General features: G+C 42.7%; 1 protein-coding gene across 2 annotated transcripts in view; it reads right to left on the reverse strand.

Moving 5' to 3' along the window:
- Positions 1–13,291, reverse strand: part of Amfr (autocrine motility factor receptor) — a 35,928-nt gene that overhangs the window by 22,363 nt on the left and 274 nt on the right. Inside the window, exons 1-3 of one of the 2 annotated variants that reach the window (XM_076915646.1) lie at positions 13,105–13,277; positions 6,429–6,521; positions 580–744 (exon numbers count right to left, since the gene is read on the reverse strand). In XM_076915646.1, coding sequence (XP_076771761.1) covers positions 580–744; positions 6,429–6,491 — 228 coding nt within the window. In that variant the 5' untranslated portion in view covers positions 6,492–6,521; positions 13,105–13,277. Of the gene's footprint in view, positions 1–579; positions 745–6,428; positions 6,522–13,104; positions 13,278–13,291 lie in introns of those variants that run through there. The other variant, XM_034522387.2, reaches the window with a different exon arrangement.

Below are 13,291 nucleotides of genomic sequence, written 5' to 3' on the forward strand. Positions count from 1 at the left end.
GAAGGCCTTCACGAGTAAGATTAACTCACAAAGAATTACAAGGCCATCTCCATGAACATTGACTAAAGAGAGGGACACAAGGTCCTAGAGTGGGTTCAACTGGGAGGCTGCTTCAGACATGTTTACCTCAGCCTGTATGAGGTGCTCACTGGCACAGGTGTGACCTGAAGACTCAGGCAGATCTTACAGCCAGATGGGAAGCAGAGGCTTGATCTCAAGAAGAACAATACAAATTAGTGAGAAAGAAGAGCTCCACCAGTCAGGGTAAGAGAAGAAAAATGGAAGAAGAGTAACCCAGAAACTCTCCAGAAGAGGTATTCATCAAGGCTCCTTCACACTCTGACCTAGGCTAGAAGTGGCTGTAGGGCTTGGGGAATGGGGGTGAGGAAGCTCCCTAGAAAACAGGCATCCTACCACTATAGGCAGAAGCTCCTCAGGAAAAAAGGTTGTGACAGCTGAGCTAGCAGTCCTTAGAGCTGCCCCTGGCATGCAACCCTGTGACTTTATCACACTGCATCTCACATTAAACTTGGCACACAGATGTGACTGAGCAAAGAAAGAGGCGGGCTAAAAACTTACGTATTCAAATCGGTCTTTGCAGAGCTGAACCATCAAATGCAGGAAAACAAGTCCAGCAAACCAGAGGCACCACATCACCACCTCCTCCACAGTCTGGACATTCAGCACTCCAAAAATGAAAATGAACTTGTAGAAAATAAAATTCCAAAACTTGTCTTTGAGATGCTAAAAAGAAAATAGTTTGTAAAGGTGAGTTCCAGCATACCACATCGACTTAGTAGATGTTAATGCAACAAAACCAAGCTTACAGAGCACTCTGCACAGAAGGCAAAGACAACAGTTATTTCCTGAGTGATTATGAACTGAAACTTGTAATCTGCAACAGAAAATTTTAGCCATTAAACAGCAGTTGATAGTACCCTTATGTATGAAGAAGTAAAAGTATCTTATATTTTACATGTTCAGCAAGATTATCAGTATTGTTTTTGAGACATCTGTACCCAGACTTAATAAACAATAGAAAAGATTAAACTTTTTAAATAATTAGAAAATATAAAAGTAGGGGTGCAGAATGGCTCAGTAGGGACTGTACTCATAAAGCAGCATGAAGACCTGAGTTTGGAACCCTTGCACTCAAGAAAAATCAGTGGAGAAGCACACTTGTCTGTAACCCCAGTACTGAAGGGCAGAAACAGGCAGATCCTTGCAGCTCATTGGCCAATCTAGTTAACTGATGAGCTCCAGGCTCAGTGAAAACCTGTCTCAGAAAATAAAATGGAAAAGGGCTATAGAAACCTGTCTCAGAAAATAAAATGAAAAAGGTTTGTGGTCAAAGCAAATGATCTGGCTGGGCTCCATTTTCAGCACCCAGATGAGGCAGGTACAAAGCATGTGGTACAATAAACTCATGCAAGCATATAAACAAAAATAAATTGTTTTAAATCTTTTTTTAAAAGGTGCAAAGCAATGTAGAAAGTCCTCCAAAGTCAACTCTGGCCTCATGCAAATATGCATACATACCCATAAATACATACAACATGCACACACACAAAAAAGAAACACTCCACACAAAAAATACTAATAAAAATTAAAAGGCAGAGGAAGGAGGAGCTGTAATCAGGATGTAAAGTGAATGAATAAATTAATGACAAAATCAAAAGGCTACTTGCTAGTATATAATCAATAAAATATTTAAAACTATATCTATACAGCTAAGTATAATTGTATCTGCTTACAATTCCAGCACTTGGGAAGCCAGGCTGGGCTGCACAGAATTCTGTCTTAAAAAAACAAAACTAAAACCAAAACAAAACAATATTAAAATAAAATAATGTCCTTAATATTATCTTTTTCCTTTGTTTAGTATGCAAATGTTTTGATTTTTATACACTGTTTTCTCTCATCTATTACTGTGAGACTCTTACCAATGGCAGTAAAATTCTCTAGGTATATTAGCATAGTGTCTTAATGGTAACAGACACAAATTGTTTATTTTCCCCTATCTACAGACTATTTTATTAAATTACATATATTTGAATGAGTTTCTACCTCAACACTATTGAAAGAAAGATGACATGTTTTAAGGTCTCTAATAATAGTCATCTGATTTCTAAACAAGCAGTGTAAGGTGTTCCATAAGCAGTAGATTATGTACTTCTTTGCTATATTATTTTTTAACTGTTATATGTGTATGAATGTTTTGTCTGTATGTTATGTCTGCACCACATGAGTGCCTGGTATTCCCAAGGTCAGGAGTGTTGGAATACCCAAGACTGGAGTTGCAGACAGTTGTGAGCCAACATGTGGGTTCTGGAAGAACCACGTGGTCCTCTGCAAAAACAAGTGCTCCTAACTGATGAGCCACTTCTCAAGCCCTTATATTCTTTTACAAAATGAAAACCTTTAGTTTTAAAAGTCATCATTTTCTTGGAAAAGTGGAAAGGGGGTGCACAATAGATGAGTTCTAGTGATTACAGATAAAAATATCTGATTACCTAGCTATTGATGAAGGTGGTAAAACTCTGGATAAAACTCAAGGCCTGCTTTTCTTTCTTTTGTCTTTTTTTTTTTTTAAGACAGGATCTCTCTACAGGATTTTTCTTTCTCCCTGGCTGTCCTGGAACTCACTCTGTAGCCCAAGCTGGCTTCAAACTCAGAGATCTGCCTGCCTCTGCCTCCTGAGTGCTGAGATTAAAGGCATTTGCCATCACCACCCAGCAAAAACATGAGACTTTCAGATATGATTTTAAGGACTGCAAACATTTTACAAATTTAAAATAAAGTTAAAGCTGGGTGTATGGTTGGGTAGAAGCTGTGAGCCCCACACTTGGAAGGCAGAGGCAAGAGGGTCTTGAATTAGAGATCAGTAAGACCCCACACAAAGAGAAGAATTCCTCTGGGAGCTCAAACACTACCCTGACTAGATATGTCGTGTTCAGAGAACAAAGGAGAGAGAAAGAGAGAGAGAGAGAGAGAGAGAGAGAGAGAGAGAGAGAGAGAGAGACAGAGAGACAGACTGAGACAGAGACAGAGACAGAGACAGAGACAGAGACAGAGACTGATTCTTGTAGCTCTCTCCACTGAAAAGGAAGGCCCCCAGGAGCAATGCTGCTCCTGCTCTTACACAGTGTATACAACTAGTTTGGACCCTGGTTCTGAACACCACGTCCTAAGAAAGTAAACCTGGAACCCTAGGGGAATGTCTGTTTCTAGGGCAGGAAAGGTAGGAGACCCTGAAATATCCCTGGTTGTGGTTCCTAACTCAACAGAACTGTGGTATCCTTGACATGGCATGTCTCAACTTCCCAAGCTATAAAGTGGGTCTTAGTATAATAGCCTATGTCTCACAGAATAGTTGGTAAATTAAGTGTGTTAGTATACGTAAAGTACTTTTTAAACTGCCATAATAGGCATTAAATGTTTTAAATATTTTAAAATAAAAAACTGTCTTGCTGGAGAGATGCTGAGTGTCACGAGCACTTGCTGCTTATAGAGGACACAACTTCACATCCCAGCACCCACATGGTAGCTAACAACCATCTCTAACTTAGTTCTAGGGATCTAGTCCTTCTAGCCGCCACAGGTAACAGGCATGCAGATGGTACATTTATATACATGTAGGTAAAACACTAGTATACATCAAAAAAATCTTTAAAAACAAACATCGAGAAAAAGAACACAATTCTCACAGACTTAAGCCTCTATTTCACACTGCAGTATTTAGTCCACTTTAGGTTCTCGGCGTCTTTGCCTCAAATATTCCTCTATTTCTTAAACTTTAAGCACTCATGGAGCAAATCTATATCAATTCTTTAGTCTTAGCTCAAAATAGCTCTGTTTTGGGGGGCAGGGTGGTCAGACAGGGTTTCTCTATGTATCCTTGGCTGTCCTGGAGCTTGCTCTGTAGACCAGGTTGGCCTAGAACTCAAAGGTCCATCTGCTTTTGCCTCCTGAGTGCTGGGATTAAAGGTGTGCACCAGCACCACCCAGCTTCAAAATAGTTCTTAATAAACACTACTGGATGGCATTCATCATAAAGTACACCAACAATGGCCAGTGTAACAGATGTGGTCTACACTGAAAAGGCTGAGTTGGTTAACAGCAAAGCTTCAAATACTTGAAGGTAATGTTTGTGGTAAATTTTGACCTGACACCAAACACATTAGAGAAAACAAAGCATTGAAGGCCATGGCTGCACTCAGACAGCTTGGCATTGAAGTGTTGGGGGCCGACTTTTAGCAGAAAGCAGCTATCAGCTTTGCAGCCATCTTGAGCCATATACCCTGACATGAGACTTGGATTACAATAGCCTACAACAGCTGAGCACACTCCGATAATCTTGGTTTAGATACCTTGGGTGTGTGAGATTAAAGGTGTGTGACTTAAGAGTATGACTTAGAAGTGTAGAGATCAGATTTAGAGACAAGACCTAAGGGCATGATTAAAGGTGTGACCAAAAGGCATGGCTTAGAAGTGAGACATATAAAAGGCAGAGGTAGAGGCAGAGGCAGAGGCAGATGGTAGAGAATCAGACACTTTAGAGAGAACAACTTGGAGTTAGTTATTAGACATTAGGCACTTGGCACTTGGAAGAAGAAACTTGGAACTTGGAGGCACTAGGGACTAGGAACTAGGTACTAGGAACTCAAGACTTGGGACATGGACTAGGAAAAGAGACAAGAATAAACGGGACTGAAACGCAGTCTGTCTGGTCTCCATTCTTCCCATTTGTCCTCACTCTCTCTCTTGCTGAACCCCGACCCAAGGACTGGAGCGGCAGCTTGGGCCGGGATACAGTGGCCGCCAAACGTGGGGCAGCCCAGGCCTCAACATTTTGCTCGGGCCACAACATTTTTTGGCCACCTGAACGTGGGGCTAGTGCGGTTCTCAACATTTTTGGCTGCCCGAATGTGGGGCTAGTGAGGTTCCCAACACTGAAGGCCACGGCTGCGCTCAGACAGCTTGGCATTGAAGGCCACGGCATTGAGGGCCACGGCTGCACTCAGACAGCTTGGCATTGAAGGCCACAGCTGCACTCAGACAGCTTGCCACTGGCCTGCTCCATTTCCAGCTCAGAAAGAACTAAAACTCTGAAGAAGGAGGAATTTATTTATTTATTTATGTATTTATTGTCACCAAAGAATTTATTCTCAACCTGAAAAGGATACAAACACTTAGAAAAATACAGTGATCTAAATTCTGCTTAATGATTGATACCAAATCTCTCAATGGACACTAATGAGACCTGTAATTACTGCAGAAGCAGCATGTGGCCTGTAATCAGGGAAATGTATTTTTTTGCTATTTTTTATTGGATATTTTATTTACATTTCAGATGTTATTCCCTTACTCCACTCCCCCCCCCTCAGGAATTCTCATCCCATCCCCCCATCTCTTGCTTCTATGAGGATGTGCCCCCACCCACCCACCCACTCCCACCTCCCCACCCCTGAATTCCCCCACACTGGGGCATCCAGCCTTCACGGGACTAAGGATCTCCTCTCTCACCTACAATTGCCAAGGCCATCCTCCCCTACATATACAGCTGGAGCCATGGGTCCCTCCCTATGTACTCCCAGGCTAGTGGTTTAGACCCTGGGAGCTCTGATTGGTTGGTATTGTTGCTCTCCCCATGGGGCTGCAAACAGAAGGAGGAATTTTTAAGAAAAATGTGAAGACTAAAGTATGAAGAAAGGAGCTTCTGAGGCAGAAGTGACTGTAATCCCAGCACTGGGTAGCTGAGATAGAGGACTGCTGAGTTCAAGGGCAGCCTGCTTTACAAAGCAAATTCCAGGCCTACAGAACTGCTTATCAAGGTCCTGTTTCAACAAAACAAAATCATGGAGGAATAGTTATAATGGGACAGCTTAGCTATTGAGTACAATTAATGAAATATTTTATCAAGGCCAGCTTCTCTAGTCTTCTTCCTATGCTGTGATTACCAAGATCTCATTGGGAAACTCTTCCCAAGTAGGAAACTCTACTCTTGGGAGACACATCCTCAAGTATCTACCTGGAGTAAATTTGTATGATGTCCCTACTTAAGTCAAATGGATTAGAAAATCTATGTAAAGAAGTGACTCTAAGGACTGAGGAGATGGCTCAGAGCTGCAAGTACTTGTGACAGCATCCAGTTCAGTAAGAGGCCAGCTGAAAAAGTAAGCTGGAGAACAAAAGGAAGACTTAAAATTCTCTCCTACACATTCCAAATACAGGTGAGTACACCCAGACCCAACATGCACACATGCACACATACACACACACACACATGCATGCATGCACGAGTAAAACCAAAAGTGAATCTGGATGAAGTACATGAAGGAGTTCTTTGTAGTACACATGGAACTTTTCTATATGCTTGAAATCTAATAGCATTTCAAAAATTTCTTTACAAGAATCTGTTCGTTTACCTGTCTTTCACTCACTCGAAGAGGGCCAAACACAATACACTGGATAAGCTTAGCCACCAACATCAAAACGCAGCAAGCAGTATTCACCAGAACCTGCACACAAACCAAAGGAAGGAAGTTTAGTTTTGCTGAGACCCAAATACGGTATACAGTTTCCGATGAGCCTTTTTGGTTGTCTGACAGTGCAAACTAAGTGTTACTGAAGCTAAAGGGGACAAGGCATGAGGAGGAGAAGCACTGGGTCCACAACTCATTGAATCAGACCCCTGCTCCAGTGAGTGCCCTCCAAAAGGCTGCCTTCCTCAGACTTGGCAGAACCCTATGGAAACTCTGTATTGTCTATGTAAAACTATATATACCAAGCTTGGCATGATGGCATACACCTGTAATCCACATACTAGAAAGGCTGGGGCAGGAAGACTGACAGCCCAGTCCAGACACTGTCTCAATACATAAGTGACCACAAAAAAAGTACGTACCTGATCTAAAAGTCACATGATCAGTAAAATCAAGAACTCAAAGATGCTGCCCTGACAGGTAGAGGAGGGTAGGATTATGGTCTCAAATAAATAAATAAATAAATAAATAAATAAATAAATAAATAAAACAGGTAACAGAGAGGGACTACAAAATGGAAAGACACTCTGGGTACCAGTGCCAAAACCAAGGCCTTCTTCCACACTTGTTGACAAAACTTTCTTCTTTAAAATAATTTAAAAATGGGTATTTTCAGACCTAAACAGCAAATGGGTAAGTCCTATTTCCCTTCCTCTGGTCATTGCCATTGTTTTGAGACAAATTCTATGAACCTCAGATTGACCTTGAACTTATTCTCCTGTCTCCAGGTCCTAAGCACTTGGATTATAAGAACATGTCACCATGCCCACCTGGTCTACCCCCTCAGTTTTTAAAAGCAAATTATAATGGAGGGAGGGAGAAAAGGAGGGGTACGGAGGACAAGAGGGAATATGATGAAAGGGTCCTTTAAGAAAGCAAGCTCCCTCACGTCTCTCAGGTTCCCTCTGTATCCCTACCACACACACTCCTGTGGAAGAACACATAATGGCAGCCCTACCAGCATAAAAAGAATAAATCAGGCTTAGTTCTATTCTGTTACCTAATAGGGCCAGAACGTAAGATATTTTAAAAGAATTAAGACAAAAATAGTTTCACTGGTGTGTTGGGGGAACTATTTAGTATTTAACTGGTCTAAAGTCACATGATCGTAAAATCATTCAATTAATCAGGTAGAAAAAAGACAGTTGATCAAAAACCCTACAGCCTTTTGACTCCTTATGTAAGAACCCAGTTCAAAACATTTCAGCTCACACTTTTAATTCTAACATGTCAGAGAGACTTTTGGAGGTGGGAGAGAGTATAAATTGAACTTTTCAAAAGATGATTTAAGAAAACTCATCTGTGTGCCTGGGTGTGTGGGTGCGTGCATGAGTGCGTGCGTGCATGAGTGCGTGCATGAGTGCGTGCGTGCATGAGTGCGTGCATGCATGAGTGCGTGCATGAGTGCGTGCGTGCGTGAGTGCGTGCGTGAGTGCGTGCGTGAGTGCGTGCATGAGTGCGTGCGTGAGTGCGTGCGTGAGTGCGTGCGTGAGTGCGTGCGTGAGTGCGTGCGTGAGTGCGTGCGTGAGTGCGTGCGTGAGTGCGTGCATGAGTGCGTGCGTGCGTGAGTGCGTGCATGCATGATGTGTGTACTGATGCCTGTGGAGCCCAGAGGGGAGTGTTTGATCCTCTGAAGCTGTAGTTCTGAGTGGTTGTGAGCCACCATGTGGTTGCTGGGAATTGATCTAGGGCCTCATGGTAGAGCAGGAAGTACTCTTTACTGCTGAGCCATTTTCCCTGCCCCTCAAAGAAACTTTTTAACACATCATTTTTTTAAGTCAAAAACTCAAAAAAGTTTAACTGGAAATAGTAAAACTAAGTTTTATTCATGACTCAGGTGCAGTAGTTTTAGGTAAAGAAGTGGTAATAGACTAAGTTTGAGTTCAAAGTCAGGGTCTTCATTTCTCTTTCCCCTATCCCTTGAGCATGACTAAATGCATTGCATTTGTGTTTTAAACTCAAATGATGATATGTAAACCAGGAAAAGAAATCTGCTTTAAAAAATATGTTCCAATTAAGCTGGAGTTTAGTTATTAAAAAAAAAAAAAAAAACACCATATTTACCTGGTAAGGGAGTTGGTATGAGGGTTGTGGTTTTTTTGTGGCATTTCTTCTAACTTATAAAATTGAAGTTTCCATTGAATGGCAAATACAGGGAGGTGCACCTGTTACAGGCCTACTTCAGCACCTTAACAACGAGTATTGTCAGGTTTCTGAAAAAAAATTTATTTTTGAGATTGTGTGTGTGTGTGTGTGTGTGTGTGTGTGTGTGTGTGCAGTAGAGGGAGTCGGCTGTCAGATTGGCAGTTGTGAGATACCAAATGAATCCTGGGAAATGAACCCTCTAGAAGAGTGGCCAGTGCTCTGAATTACTGAGCCATCTCCCTAGCCCACTACGTTTTATAAAGATTTTATTTTATATTAATTACACATGTGTGCCTGTGTACTCTCAAAGTGCCCATGGAAGTCAGGGATGATAGATCCTTCTAGGCCTAGAGTTATAGGCAGTTCTGAGCTGCCCAACAATGGGTGCTAGGACCAAACTCGAAGTTGCTTATAATTCTTGGGTTCCATCACTAATATCCAAACATTTCTATTTTAATCTAAATGGAAGACTTGAAAATTAACACATCACCTGGCAGTGGGGGCACAGGCCTTTAATCCCAACACTTAGGAAACAAAGGCAGGCAGATCTCTGTGAGTTTTAGATCAGCCTGGTCTACAGAGTGAGTTCCAGGACAGCAAAAGCTACACAGAGAAACTATCTTTAGGGGGGAAAAATGAAGAAAAACAGGGCTTGAAATAAATCTGTGGAGCCTTGCCTGGGGACAGACCTGTAATCCTAGCATGTGAGAGAGAGGCCCAAGCAAGTGCAAAGCTGGCCTGGGCTGCTTACCCAGACCCTGTCTCAAAGAAAAGAAAGGGATGGGGGAAGGGAAGGAGGAGAGGAGGAAAACAGCACATAACCACTGGAGGAAAATGTATTTAAAAAGAAATAACCTTTACAAGAACACCTAGGCAAGAAAGGATTCGAAGAACTAAAATATTGTAAGGTTCTGAATTGTGCTTTATTGGAATATTTTAATGATTATCAACAATGAACAACTCTACATCTATCTATCTATCTATCTATCTATCTATCTATCTATCTATCTATCTATCTATGTGTTGGAGCTGGGATGGCTCAGTGGTTAAAAGCACTTGTTGCTCTTCCAGAGACCCCACTTGGTTCTCAACACACATATAATGGCCCACAGTCACCTGGCACTTCTGCTCCTGAGAATCCAGTGACACCTTCTGACCTCCAAAGACACCGGGCAGGTGTGTAGTACACATTTATATATGACGGCAAAACACTCATACTCACAAATCTTTTAAAAATTTAAAGAAAAAACCTTAACTTCACAAATATTATGTCATCTCAATAAACACTGTAACATCTCAATCTCAATTGCAAATATAAATATTCAGACAAGCATGGCAGCCCAGGCCTACAAGTCTATCACTGGGTAGGCTGAGGCAGACACTGGGACTGACAGCAGGCAGCACACCACTCTGTCCTAAACAGCCAGACTGGGTCTCCAAAACCAAAAAAAAAAAAAAAAAAAAAAAAAGAAACAACACGAGCTTCACCTGCTCAAAGGAACCTAACATAAACCCCAAATCAGATGCCTCTAGGTACCTGAACGAGACTCCTGCAAAGTTGACACGTCAGCCCAGACTTCAAGACCCAGAAGTATAGAACAAACTGAGTCTCCAAGAACCATAAAATAAAGGTCTGCTCAGCAATCAGGATCTGAACAGCCACTTCCTTCACTTGGACAACAGAGAAGAGCTATTTTAAAATGTTATCTGTGCTACACACACTGCTAATTTCTCTCATAAGCAGAACTCAATCTAGTTAAAAGGGTTCGCCAGACCACTGTACAAGAGCAGAAAAATGGAGCACTCATGTCCGTCATTGAAGACTTCATAAGCAGGCATCCAGCGAACCCACAGGAGGTGCTGAGAACATCAGCCCAGAAGGTACATACCTTTATGTCAAGGTAACTTTAGATAAAAGTTCAAAGAAGCAGGCGGTGGTGGCACACGCCTTTAATCCCAGCACTTGGGAGGCAGAGGCAGGTGGATTTCTGAGTTCGAGGCCAGCCTGGTCTACAAAGTGAGTTCCAGGACAGCCAGGGATACACAGAGAAACCCTGTCTTGAAAAACAAAACAAAACAAAACAAAACAAAACAAAACAAAAAGTTCAAAGAAGCATCCAGCTCAGGGAGAGAATAAAAAGCAGGTGCAGGTGTGAAACAGAATATGTTCACGAATATACATGCAAAGCCATAGACATGAACTGGGCAAAGAACCTGAAACACTGGCTGTTTCTTAGCTTCCCATTTAAGGCCAGCACCAATAACAAGAAGCAGAAGGAAGCAGGAGGCAGGAAGCAGAGATTTCCTTTCTATGTCTATCAAGTTTGTTTACTCTGATCTTTGAAATATGAACTTGTAGGATCTGTCTTTTAAAGTTTTAAGTTTAGAACTAACCTAACCAGTTCTGAAATCCCACCTACTTTTCTCATTCCATGTGGCAGAGGAGTGACAAACCAAAGAGGGCTGTCATAAGCCACAAGTTAGCCTGAGCACCACACCTGGAGAGATGGGGCCTCAAAGGCTTCTCACCTGTCTCTCAGCAGGGCCACCTCCTCTTACCTCTGGTCTCCTTCCACCCTCTCAACTCCCTTTTAAGTCAGAAAAGCTGTAGTCAGTCCTTCGCCACACAGCACTCCTTTCTCCTACTGGATTTCATGTGTGTTCTATCCTCAGCTATCCTAAGTTGCCTTATTTACATGTGAGTCATTTGAGGGCAGGGGGAGAGTGCTGTTGGCAGTGGTGTCTTCCAGAGTGCTGCAAATAGCACCTCGGAAGGTATTGATCTGTCTGTGCTAATACCAAACCTCCTGAGATACTACTGCATGTGTTCTACAAAGACAAGCTCTAGAGAGTCTAACAAAAGAATAACTAGTAAGATTTGTGACTAGCAACTGACAAGGGACAGGTTCTTGTCTATCTTGCTTGACATTGGCAGACAATGTTTTGTTTTTATGGGGGAAGGGGGTTAATGTCTAAGACCTATGAATGGAGCTCAAGAAGCATCCATTTTGACAAAGGGCCACCACCACACTGTCACTCAGTGTTACCTGCCAGGCAGAGGAAAGGTTTTTAAAGAGTGTGAAGCATAGCTTTTAAAGCACAAAGTACTAAATAAAAAACAAAATTCACAACACACACAAGATAGATCTGGGCAGACACCATGCATGCCAAAACTCCAGAGGAGATAAAAGAAAACTGAATAAAGCTCAACTGAGAAATAAGAATTCAAAAGAAGGGAAGAAATGATTAATTTGCACAAGGTAGAACTGTACAAAGAAAATTTCTTTTTTTTAAATATCTCACAACTTTTAAAGAACATTTCTTAAAAACGACAATTCTCAGAAAAACCAAAAGGCCTTAGATTAATGTTTTATGTATTAACCTTGGAATTTGAACACGGGTTTTGCAAGAAGAAACTTACGAAAAAAAATCATTAAACAATACTACTGGCTGTTCTATGAATACAATAATGGTTCCTGTTATCTCAGGCTTAAAACATGGTATCAAAAACTACATACACTGTAGTCTTCACCCTTGTCAAAAGCACTCCCAACATAATAATTCTAAGTCGTTTACCCTAAAGATGAATGAGTAGTTCACCTTTTCACAGGAGTAGAGAAAGAGAAACTTCACCCTTCACTGCCTTCTATAAAATTATGTACCAACGCAAGAGGAGGCCTAATCTACAGCCCACGAAGTTCACAAATCCCACTGCTTCCTGATGAAGCACAGTGGGAATAATTACAGCAAATGAGTTGTATATAGTTCTACAAACTTAGAGCATTAACCCCTCAGTCATTTACAGCCTTCTCTAGGTGCCATGCGAGAAGATAAGATCCCACCAAGCCATAGGAAATCCAAGTGACAATTTGTTTTTTAATCCTGGAGCAACTTTTCATATTTCTGAGGGTTTGTTTGAAGAGGCACTCAAGTGCAAGCAAAATTTTCTCAGATCTGCCCAGCCTAAAATGATGTAATAAACGAAGCCAGTCCTAGTGCCATGTGAACGTTGCTTATCTGGCATCGGCAGACAAACCAGAACCCTTGTTTTTAAAATGGATCGCTAAACGGAGAAACTGAGTTCAAAGGAAGCGCTGCCACACCAATCCGAATGTTTTGCTGCCCTCTGTCAAAACGGAACAGTCGCGAACCATCCGGGGATGGGGGGGGGGGGTAAGAAAAAAGGACGTAGCTGGTCTGTTTGCTTCGTTAAATAGCGCCCACCCGGGCTATTCCATTGCCAAATAACATTTCGAAGTTGTTTTGTTAAGTGTAAAATGTCCCCTAACTCTCGGCCTTCTCTTCATCGGCAAGCCGCCCCCCAGCAACGCCGAGCTAGAACCGGCTTGTCTCCTCACAGCCTCCGGTCGCCGCGCCCCGCCGCCCTGGAGCCCGCGGGCCCGACCGCCCTTGCCTCGGCTGGTCTCCCCGGCAGCCCGACACCTTCCCTCCGCGGCCCGCCACGCTCGCTGAGCCGCTTGGGCCTCGAGTCCCACGCGAGGGCCGGTCCCCGGGCCTCCTCAGCCGGGGTCAGGGCCCGGCCACGCCCCCCTGCGGATAATGGGTGACATGGCGGCTCCCGCCCGCCCGCCCCCGCGCCC

The sequence above is a fragment of the Arvicanthis niloticus genome, chromosome 18, assembly GCF_011762505.2.
Source record: "Arvicanthis niloticus isolate mArvNil1 chromosome 18, mArvNil1.pat.X, whole genome shotgun sequence".
Lineage (NCBI taxonomy): Eukaryota > Metazoa > Chordata > Mammalia > Rodentia > Muridae > Arvicanthis > Arvicanthis niloticus.